This window comes from Dromiciops gliroides, chromosome 4 (assembly GCF_019393635.1).
Source record: "Dromiciops gliroides isolate mDroGli1 chromosome 4, mDroGli1.pri, whole genome shotgun sequence".
In the NCBI taxonomy this organism is placed as follows: Eukaryota; Metazoa; Chordata; class Mammalia; order Microbiotheria; family Microbiotheriidae; genus Dromiciops; species Dromiciops gliroides.
Genome location: NC_057864.1, coordinates 441,613,218 through 441,625,222, shown reverse-complemented (window position 1 = coordinate 441,625,222; position 12,005 = coordinate 441,613,218). Strand labels below are relative to the sequence as shown.

At 35.7% G+C, this 12,005-nt stretch overlaps 1 protein-coding gene across 1 annotated transcript in view; it reads left to right on the top strand.

The window, feature by feature from the left end:
* The window catches only part of RSBN1 (round spermatid basic protein 1), a 55,190-nt gene extending 45,893 nt beyond the window's left edge, over positions 1-9,297 (top strand). The window contains 8 exon segments of the mRNA XM_044003957.1: positions 3,025-3,144; positions 3,146-3,160; positions 3,403-3,545; positions 5,109-5,276; positions 5,839-5,860; positions 5,862-5,938; positions 6,913-6,922; positions 8,541-9,297. Of these exon segments, the coding sequence (XP_043859892.1) occupies positions 3,025-3,144; positions 3,146-3,160; positions 3,403-3,545; positions 5,109-5,276; positions 5,839-5,860; positions 5,862-5,938; positions 6,913-6,922; positions 8,541-9,011 (1,026 nt within the window). The 3' untranslated portion in view covers positions 9,012-9,297.
* The last annotated feature ends 2,708 nt before the right edge of the window (positions 9,298-12,005 follow it).

The window sequence follows — 12,005 nt, the reverse complement described above, 5'->3', positions numbered from 1 at the left end:
TCTTTCCATTTAACTTTAACTTCCTTTTGTCTTTCCACTTTCTTTATCTTGATATGTCGGTATTTATATAGTTAAGCTAATGGTCTGAATGGTCTAAAACTACAGACTGTGTTACTTAGGAACACCTAACAGTTATCTGCCCCTTTGCTGCCATTGCACCACTGATCTGCAGACGCGCACTGAGGCTTCTCGGCAGGCATTTTGAATGTTTGTCTCCTAGGTTGCTGTGACGGGGTGTGCTGGTCAGGAGCTCTTTTTTATTAGATAGCTGGATTGCTCCTTGTGTAGCATTCCTTTTACCAAGGTCACACTTGAAGCCTTTTCAGTGTAGTAGAACACTCAAGGGTTTGTTCTCTGCAGCACCTTTGAGAACCTAGTCATTAGAAGGCAGCTTGAAGGAAGTTACCAACAGAAAACGTTTTAAGAATTGTTTAATCTTAGTAGAAATGAAAGTTTGTTTTAGGGTTACCTCCCTAATTACTTTAAATGTCCGGTTTCAGTTTGGGGTCTGTCCCCCCAATATAACAGCATGTTGCACATATCATGATCATCTACACTTAACTTGTTAAAAACGAGAGAATATCGATACTCATCCCAAACGAAACTATTGCTTACTTGCATCCTTACTGTTAGGACAGAAAAGTAACTTCTACCCAGCTTAGTTTATGAAGGGGATAGGAACATTTGCAGACCTATTTTGTACCTGCATTTAGGTCAGTTTTGTCTCTTTTACTACTGGATAGGGAAGTAATTTGTCTGAAATAATGTTGTCAGGAAGTTAGTAGAAATTTTAGAGTCCTGAGTTTTTAACTCATTCATTCCTATGTGTCTGATACGTAAGGACTTGCCTCCCCCACCCTTGGGAAACTAAGGGCAAATAAGTATACATACAGAAAATGACTACACAGTTTCTTAAGTTCTGTTTTAGGACCTCAAGACAGGAAGCAATTAATTCAAGGGTTTCTTCAAAGAAAAAAGTGGTAATAGTAGTAGACAAGCTTGACAAATAATCACTTTTTTTCTGTTTTTGCTTTTTTTGTTTTCTTCAATTGTTTGCAACATGTCTTCAGCCCATTGGTGGGATCATCAGAGATTATAGCTCATATAACTAAAAGTTGGTATCATATGATCTGGATTGAGTTGATTGTGCCCAAGAATATATACCTACTTTTAAATGATTTTTTTCTGGTTTAAACATAGTAATAACCATGTAAAATAATTGGTGACCATTTATGTTTTTTCAGGATTTTTAAAACTAAAAATATTTATACTAGTGCTCATTAGGTATAAATGATTAAGGAAATGAAGAAAAGCAAAGATCAATTACGCCAAGACTGATGAACAAATATCTATGAACTTGTACCAAATCTAGGTACAAAAGAAACACAGATTTAACTATAGTAGTCTCTAATTGGGGTTTACTACTAGTGATCTGGATAAAACAGTATGTGTTTAACCAAATTTTAAGTAATTTTGTGGTGTTTGGTATAATTACAAAGACATTTACAGATATATAAATTCGAAAATAAAATTCTTGAAATTTTAGAATTGGAATATGATAAATTACAACAAACCCCTTATATACGTAGTGATTAATTTTTAAAAAGGGAAATGAAAGTTATTGTGAAACATACACAAATACATAAATAGATCTATGATCTCATTAATCTGAATATTTCTTTCAATGATGTAGATATGACTATCCTCCCTTAATTTTGACAATGAGGCCACCAAATGTGTACTAGAGATCTTTCTCCTGATATCTTGGGATTATAAGATAAGTGATAGTGAACAACCATCTATCATAACTTTTCCCCTTTCTGCTGAATAAATTGTTATGTTGTTAGTTTTGGAGTTTTATTTGAGAAGTTTTTTTTTTTTAAATCAACCTCATTAAGTATTGTTGACATTTAAAATTTATTTTAAAAATACTTCACTGTAAGGGTTGCATTGAATTTTTAAAAATTGGTTTAATAAACCATTAGGTTAAAGAATAATGTTAGTGTAGTACCAAATACGTTATTAGAATTAGTTTGAGTACTTTAGTTAATTTGGGTGGGGGTACTAAAGAAATGTAAGACTTGGTCTCTGCTTTCAAGAATACTTACCTCAGGAAGGAGACTAGATTCATATACATACCAATTCTGAGTACTCTAGTAGTATAGGAATGGAAAAGAATGTGTATCCAGGGAAGAAGAAGAAGGCTTCCTAGACAGTGATTTGAACCCTAAAGAACAGAGAGGATTTGGATCAGTAGAGATGACATCCTAAGCAAGGACCACATAATGAACAAAGTCAGTGGCAGGTGGAATGAATACCTTATTTGTAGAGATCATCTTCCTTAGAACATAAGGTTCATTTTGAAGTGGTAGGAGATAAGATTTGATAACTAGCAGGGGTGTGGGATGGGGGTCAGCTGAGTATATTTAAATACTATTTGATCTGTTCAACAAGAAAAAGTAGTAGTTACTTCCATATATAAGAATGGTAAGGAATACTGCTTCAGGAAGTATTTATAAGTTAATACTATCTCTGCTAATTTTATTGTTTGTTAGATAATACTCTCTTTCATATTTGTATGTTAAAATACCCTTTTATCTATATATCAACTTCAAAGGCTGCTTTGGGTGGGTGGCAATTTGAAGATATCTTGAAATGTTGAAACTACTTTGAGATACTAGAATCTTTTGGCTTGTTGCACATCACCAGCTTTATATGTGGCATATAGCCAACCTATGGTGTGCTGACAGCTAATAATAAAAGAAAGATTTATAATTGATTGAGTATTGATTTAATTGGGCCTTACTTGTATGTATGTATGTATGTATGTATGTATGTATATATTTGCCAGTTGTGGTAGGTGGGTAGAAGTGTTTTTATAACTATTGTCTTCCTTTATCCAAGGTGCTGACAAATGACTGTTTAGCATGTAGAAGAAATAGCAAATTTGGAAATGATACCCTTCTCCTTCTATTGTAGTGTAGTGTTCTTCAGTCCTTATTTTTTTCCTCTGCTTAATCTCAGGTCAACAGGACATACTGCTGTGGAACCTACGAGCAGGTCTATGAGCAGATAAGTCTTGTTGAGCAGTTAGATGAAGAAGTTGGTGATTATTTCCCAGAATTCCTTGATATGTTAGAAGAAATCACCATTTCTGAAAGTGATGTTTATCCAGATTGTTAATTTCTAGTCAGATTACTTATTTGAAATATATCACCCCTAAGGCAATTCAGTTTGACTGCTTAAAAAAAAAAAAAAAGACCACCCAGATGGTTGACTTATAAGTATACTGAAAGATTGGCACTGAAAATTCAGTCAAAATTATTTTCTTAGAGATATATGCTACTGTACAATCTTTTTTATTTCAACTCTCTGTATTGACTTGACTTGTCTCATTTTTAGATGACTTTGCCTGGGGCACGCTCTCTAGTCCTCCGCCTCCAGTGTAGATCCCAGAGTGATGATGGGCCTATAATGTGGGTGAGGCCAGGAGAACAGATGATCCCTACAGCAGATATGCCAAAGTCACCCTTCAAAAGACGCCGGTAAACATTTTGTTCCTTTTCCAAAAATTCAAAATTTAATTATGCTTTTTTTTTTCTGTTCATTGTTTCTAAGGATTATTATTAGTGTTTTCCAAGTGAGTCTATTTAGTATGGTATTCTGAGATCTAAAAGTTAACGTCTTGAAAAAGCCGATCTATATGATGTTACTTGAAATCTTATATCTAGGATTCTTCCCCCACTTTTAAAAAGTGGTTGATTGTGTTCATTTTCTGTACCCTGAGTTGTTTGAATTGAACATAAACAACTGTCACTTTATTATGCAGAATGACTCACTTTGACAAACCCAGCCTCATTATATTATTTGAACTTGATTCACATTTGGTAATCTGATTGTGCTGCATTAACTGAAATATTTATCTATTGTCATTTTTTTTAAGGTTCATTTTTGGGGGGGGGGCGGGCAGTGAAGCTTAAGTGACTTGTCCAGGGTCACACAGCTAGTAAGTATCAAGTGTCTGAGGCTGGATTTGAACTCAAGTACTCCTGAATCCAGGGCCGTTGCTTTATCCACTGCGCCACCTAGCCGCCCCAAATGAAATATTTAAATTAACCAGATCGCTTCATTTTTTAATCATACAAATTTACTGTGGTGATCTTCTCAAGGCTAAGAAATAAGTGTTCTGGGGGGAAAAAAGAAATAAGTGTTCTAAATAAGTTTGATTTCACTATTTAAGCCTAGATCAAATAGTCTATATTGATAGTTATGATAGAAAAATTACAAGCATTTGAGTGTTTTTTTTTTTCCAGTTTTCTTTTGGTGAATGAACCAGATAGCTTTCAGCCTTCATTTCCATCTTTCCTATACTAAAGATTTTTTGTATAGTGTGTTCTGAATGCTATCTGGGAGTGTGGCCCCTGGAGTCAGGAAACTCTGTGGAATATTGTGAATTATTAAGAATGAGGATGGGGGTGGAGATCAAAATTCTGAACATTAAAATATAGTACTGCATTAGATTGGAAGCTCTCTGAAGGCAAAGACTATCTTTTGCCTTTTTTTCTATTTTCAACACATAGTACAGTGCCTGACACATAGTAAGTGCTTAATAAATACTGACTGACTTACTAGGTTTATAATGATAAGTAAGTTAGTTTGAGCCTCTGTTATCCTATGTGCAAAAGTAGACATAATATTTAATGCTAGCAACCCTTTAAAGTTTTTATAAGGATAGCGCTTTGTAAAATCCTAAAATCCTATGTAAACTTAAAAAAAATTAACACACACACACACATATAATATACTATATGTATGTATATTTTAATTAACCCCAAATAACTGCTTTTTAGGATTGCAGAGAGTATTTCATAACAGGAAGCTTGGTCCAGTGATAGTACTGGATGTAATTGTAGGCAAGTCTTAATCTTAAACTCCCAAAGTCTTCATTTCCTCATCTGTAAAATGGAAATAAAATTCCTATAGTACCAACCTCAGAAGGCTATTAAGAAAGTACTGTGTAGAATAATACATAAATATTAATTGTTGTTATCAATCATAATGTTTCTTTCTCTTCCCTCCCCATTGCCCCACAACCAAATCAATTCTAGATCAATGAATGAAATTAAAAACCTCCAGTACCTACCTCGGACCAGTGAGCCCCGAGAGGTTCTCTTGAAGATAGAACGAGAGCCCCATGCTGATCACGTAGGTCAGGGGTTTGACTGGCAGAGTACGGCTGCTGTGGGGGTTTTGAAAGCTGTACAGTTTAGTGAATGGTAAGTCATAAGCATGCAAGTCCAAATGTTTGTTTATATAGCCCCTCTAGAAAAGGGGGAGACTCAAGTTCAGAATGGTATACAATTACTGAAGGATATTTCAGTTTCTGCTGTGTTTTCTTATTTCAGTGTGTTTTGTATTACCAGGAATTTTTATTTTTAAAGGCTTAATGCAATTCTTGAGATTTCATGTCCTATTATACATAAAGCTACTTTGGGGGGGGGGGTCCTTTTTCCCTTTTGTATCTTGAGCTCTGAGCACAATGCCTGCCTGGAACCTCTTTCTGAATACTTGTTGAATTGAAATGATTGTGGCACCTATAAGGCTGAAAAGTTCTTCTTACCCCATTCTTTTTATCTTTTCCTTGCCCACTTACAATAAACATTTTAAAGGAAACACTGTTTCTACTTGGACTATTTTTAATTTCTCTGGATTAAAATTAAATTAGGTTTTAAAGGAAGCCAATAAATTTTTGTCCTTTTGGAGCCAGAGCTAGATTGAAATGACTTGCCAACCTCTTTGATTGTGAGATACTTCTCCATGTTTGCCTGCCCATTTTAGGAGTAACCAACCTCGAATAACCCAAAGATGTGATTTGTTTTCATGCTGAGGACTTTACTGATGTTGTGCAAAGGCTTCAGTTAGACCTCCATGAACCTCAGTGTCACAGGTACTGAATTTACTTTCTTATTGCAACTTTTAACTGATAATATTTGAAATAGCTATTGCTAAAGCCAGTAGGGAAAAACCACATAAGCAGTTGTTTCTAATTTACTGGGAAGGAGACCAATTAGGAATGATTAACAATAAACTTTCTGAATGTAGGCATTCCTTAGGGGTAAAGAGTTAAAAATAATAATTAAATATGTTTGAAAAAACCCCCAAAAACCTTGGATAGAATTGGTGGGAACCAAGAAAATCAAGTGTGGTGAGAATTTATAGATACTGGCTCCAAAGAAATTTCCACTCTTTGGGGAACGACAAAGTCAGGCCATTTAGGAGAAAAGGAATCACTAACCATACTGAAAGACCAAGGGAGAACAACAGGTGGGGCAGTCAAGGATCAGAGTAGAAATCTGGGTTACCAACAGAGAATGGGGACAGCCCACACTCCCAAGAGAACAATAAGTCTTTTATTCATGCATGTTTACTCTATTTTTTTATGTTGTAGTTGAATGAATGGAATCTTGACTTAGTTTAATCATAGAATCTTAAGTTCAAAGGGACCTTTAGAGGCCAGTTCACCTCATACCTGAACAAAAATCTCTCCAATAAATACCCAACTAATGGTCCGCTGGTCTTTGAATACTTGTAGTGAAGGGGAACCTACTATCTTCTGTGGAAGCTCAGTCTACTTTGGGATAGGTCTAATTGATTTGAAACCTTTTTCTTAAATTGAGCCCAACCAACTCTCATTTGACAATTTCATTCCTAGACCTAGCATACAAATAATTTGAACACATCCGTCCTATAATCTTCCCTTTCTACCATCAGTCTTTTTCCAGGCTTAGCATCTCTAGCTTCTTCAGTTCTCATACACTATGATATTGAGGCTCTTTGTATCCTGGTTGCTTTCCTTTAGTTCTTCCTCTTTTCAGTGCTGTTCCTAAATGTGCCATCCAGAAATGAACACAGTATTTCAGATGTGTCCTGACTAGAGTAGGCCACTGCCCGCCAATTCTAGACATTGCTTCATTTAATGCACTAGAATACAGTATTAGATATTTTGGCTGATATATACTGGGTGACCCACACTGAATTTGCAGTCCACAATACCTTGCCGTGCCCCCCCCCCCGCGTTTTTTTTTTTTAGATGAATTCTTTGACATCCCCTTTCCTACCTGTCTTGTGAAATTGGCTTTTTGAACCCAAGTTCAATTTATCTCTTAATTGTAACCCAAGTTCCATTTATCTCTTAAATTTTATCTTACTAAATTTGACCCAACATGCTAGCTGCTTCTTTTGATCCTAATTCTGCCATTTAATATTATAGCCATACTTCCTAGCTTTGTGTCATCTTAAATTTGATAAATCATCTATACTTTTATCCAATTATTTGATGAAAATGTTAAATTCTATAGAGCCAGGCACAGATCCCTGGAGAATTCCACTGGAGAATCTCCTTTGGAGTTGACATTGAATCATTGGCTACAGTCCATTCAACCAATGCTACATCTATCTAATTGTATAAATGTCTAGCCTGCGTCTCTATCTTTTCCACAAGAGTTTCATGAGATACTGTATAAAGTATTTTGCTCAAATCTAGATAAATAGTAGTGTACCCAAAAAATAAAAAATTTTTTAAAACCCCCAGTATTGTACAACATTACCGTAATCTATCTGCCAGTCTAGGGATTCTGTTGAGTATAGAAATAAGGTTAAATCTGGTACGAACTGTTGTTCTTGGATTCTTGGCTCTTTTTAGATCATTGCTTTATTTATTAGATTTCTACTGACTATTTAATAATGAATTTTAAATTTCTGCCATGAATCAAAGTCAAACTTATTGACCTATATTAAAGATTTCACTTTTTTCTTCTTTAAATTTGGGATGATATTTCTCCTCCTTGAACCTATGGGACCCTCCTCTACTTTGCAGTCTTTTTACTGGTATCTGCCTTTTTTTTTTTTTTTTTTAGTTGTCTCCAGTGTCACTTAGCCCTGCTGACTCAAGATCTGTGATATGACCAAACTATCTTTTTGCTTACTCCTGGCACCGGCTTCCTTTTAGCCTTTTTTCCCCCCTTTCTTTCTAGCCCTAAAATCATTGTCCTTGGTAGAAAACACAAAAGCAGAATAAGAATTAAGTCATTTGCTTGATTGTAGGTAGGAAGAGTCACGTAGGCTTAGGTCTCAGATATAGAATACTGCAATTTTGAATACTTCTACTAGACTGTTGCACAAAATCAGCACCCCCTTTTAACCTGTATTTGGTAACAATCACTTCTACAGCATTCATGTTTATAAGTGGCTTAAATAAGAGTATTTTTATGTGCACTTAAGTACTAGAAATTCTGTTTCTTTTATAAAGCTGGCAATGTTGGCCAATATTGGAGATTTTTAAAAGGTGTTTCCTCCTTCATCTAAAAGGATTGAATTTCAGTTTAATTAGACTTTTGTAAGTGCTATCCTGCCCACTTTGGTCTCCTGATCTGCCTACATAGAGGCTAAAGTTTACAGTCCTTAAAATGTGTTAAAAGAAGTATAATTGATTTTTTTTAAATGAACACCAGACTATTCTCTTCCTTCTTTCCTCTGTTCAGTGTGTTCAGTGGGTGGATGAAGCGAAACTAAACCAAATGAGGCGAGAAGGCATTCGTTATGCTAGAATCCAGCTGTGTGATAATGATATCTACTTCATCCCAAGGAATGTCATTCATCAGTTTAAAACCGTGTCTGCCGTGTGCAGTTTAGCCTGGCACATAAGGCTGAAGCAGTACCACCCTGTGGGGGAAGGCCCTCAGGATGCTGAAAGCCGTCCCAGCCTAGATTTTGGTATCACTGGAAAGTCAGGATCAGAAGCTAACTCTCATTGTGGGAATCTAAAAACGGAGTCTGAAGGAGCGAGTGCAGAGACAAAGCTTCTGACGACTGCTGCTTCATCTTTCTCAACTCCATCGGGACTCGTACAGCAAGATCAGGGGGCTCAGCTCCTTCCAACTCTAAAGCTGGAACCCAGCCTGGAATCTGACCAACCGCACGATCCACAGGACCATTCAAGCACTCCTGTGTGACATGTACATATTCAAACGCATTTTTTTAACTTTTTTAAATTTTGATGTGAAGTTATAGTTTTATAACTGGCTTAAGTTAAGTTTTATTGGAGAAATCTTGCCTATAATTCTATAAAGAGAAATGACATTCCAAAATGTCAGCATATCTTTTTTACACAGATTATGCAAAGTTAAGAGTTGTATCTTATCCCGTTAGTACAGTATGTAATAGTGGGTCTGCTGCTACTTTCTGTTTTAAGGTGTGAGGTAACAGTTCAGTTGCTCTTCAAATCAAAATAGGAACTCCCTGGAGTTAGATTCTTATTTGGTAAATTGATCACTCCCTTGTTTTTTCTCGTCTCTTGCCATATTTGCTCCTTTTATAAGATAAGATCTATAGCTTAGTTCCTGTGTCCTTTATTGCACAGGTACAACTTCTGCAGTAGAGACAGCATTGGCTGTAGGACTGTGTTCCTGCATCCTGTCTCCTGGCAAGTGTGGCATATAATTCCAACTATAAAGAACAAGTGACTTCTGTGGATGATTAGGTGACTCTCCAGTTTCATAGTGAAAGAGAAAGCACAGCACTTTTAACGATCACAATGTCTTCTTTGTATCTGTTCTTGAAAGCCCAGAGGAGAACTAAAATAAATCTACACACAAGTAGTCCCTAGTCATTATCTTTGGCTCATTAATTGAGAGTTCAAGATCAACTCTAGAAGATATTCTGGTTAAGAATGTAGAGTTGATATGATAACTGTGATGCTCTGCCCAACACCTTCATCTTTGGTGTGGATACTTTGCTTCCTAAACTCATCAGTAGTCTCAGAATTAGAAACTGCTCTCCATTCTACTGATGAGGCTGCCATATTTTGAGCATCAGCCTTGGGTCAGACTCTGCTTGACTTGTCAGCTGGCTTCAAATCTCTTCATGATTAAAATCTAGTATTACTAATGCACTTAAATTCACAATTGTAACTGGTGCATACCTGAGTTTATTCACTGTTATTGTGTTGCTATTTCCTAGTAAGGAATAGTTGCACTAGACTTTTCACCCTAGAGTTTCAGGTAGCCTGATGCGATAGTGCCTGAATGCTTTTATTTTTAATTTTTAAAACGGGCACAGTTCATCTAGTTAATGTAGTCTGAACATTTTGTTATTTAAGAATGTTAATGTGATGTGCATCTCATTTTCTCTTAGTTCTTAATAATGCCAATAGGCCTTCTGTTTATTAGAAGAAAGAGTCTCCCCCCACCTAAGACCAGACTGGCATATCAACTTGGTTATGGTGCAATTTGGAGTTTGGTTCTTTTCCTTTCTGGAATAGGTGAGATTTGGAAAATTTATGTTAACATAGGCAAAAAAGATGCAGCTTCATTATGTCTGTCACCATGGAAACTCAGCTGTATCTTTTGAAATATCAATTATGAATTTTCTCTAAAAGTTTCTGAAATAGGTTAAATCTGTTATATAAATATTACTTTGTGCAATATTGTTGTGTAGTTATATGCATATTAGCACAGTATAGGGGTCACTGTTTAAACTGATAGAAAAGTAACCATCAGAAAATACTGCAGTGATTAGTTAGAATCTGTATTATTCCTTATATATATATGTATATGTATGTATTCTTTGTTACAAAGAATGAAGACAAATAGAGAAACATTTCAATTTAAACCATTTACAAATTGGAAGTGATGGTGAATGTTTAGTAATCTGTGTAAATAAGGTGTTAGAGTGGAAAGCTTTTATGAAAGGTAATGTGATTCATGCAGGGGTGTTTTTAAATCTTGGGTAAAAATTCTAGGGTAAAAATTCTAGTTCATCAAGGCTAGTTTAGTGATCTGCCCTGAGTTTTTGGCTTTTATCACTTTTTTTTTGTCCAGAAGAATTTCATAGAGCTTTACCAGGCTGTGCAAAGTAAAATTCTTCTCAGGCAACATTTTGCGTCAGTGCAGTTTTGATATTTATAAGAATCATGAAGAGCAAGGTTATTAACAGGAATATTGTTTTTCAGTTCCTCTTCATTCACTTTTGTCTTCCAAGATCCCATTTCCCCCATCTCCTCCTTGCCATCCAGCAGATGCCATTTGTCATCTAAGCTGGTCATTGCTAACAAACAAGGAGACTGTCTCCTGACAGCCAGCACTGTGTATATTTACTCAGGAACCAGCAAATCTGCAAAGACTTTACAATCAAAAGCAAAACTCCATTCTTATCTTTTAAGGCATATTACCCTCACCTCCAATGTAAACATTTAAAAGAGGTATCACCCTTTTAGATCATGTAGTGATAAATTCATTGTATTTTAGAATTGCAGTAGAATGGGAAGGGGAAAGAAAACCATTTAGCTTGTAACATATATCTGGAAACTCCTGAATGTCCTACGTGAGTATTAGATTTTAATAGCATGATTTTAAGACTGATGAATATAAAAGCAGGCAAGCTTGAGTTTCATACTGCTTTCAAAGCTGTATCCTAGGTTAGCAAAATAAACAATTGAAACTTTTCTAAAGAATTAAATTATTTGGTTTGGTGGGTTGAGGCATGGACCAGTTCCATGTCCTTTGATTTGTACAATAGTGATGGCAATTTTGAACTTTTAAGTGGAATTAAGCTGATCTTCCTCTTCTGTATAAATCTATTGTGCCAACTCTTTTAGAGAATATATCTCTTGCAGAGAGTGTGGGTGTAAGATGTAAAAAGTTTTGGAGCAGGGGATGGTTAGAAATGTCTTTGTGTAAAGGGCCTAATAAATGAATATTCTTAAACCTACAGACTATAAGGCACCCTTTGACCAGTGTGATGGTTGGCTCTCTGGTATCCATTAAAAAACCCAAACAAAACAACAACAAACACCCCCTCCCTCTCCCCAGTGAATTAAACCTTCTCCTTCCCCTCCCCACCAATTTTATAATCACAAGCGATATGTTAGGAATGAAAGTGCAACTTACACAAGTACATTTTAAAGTGTAACTTCATGTAGTTAAAGGGTGAATCTATATAAGGGAAAG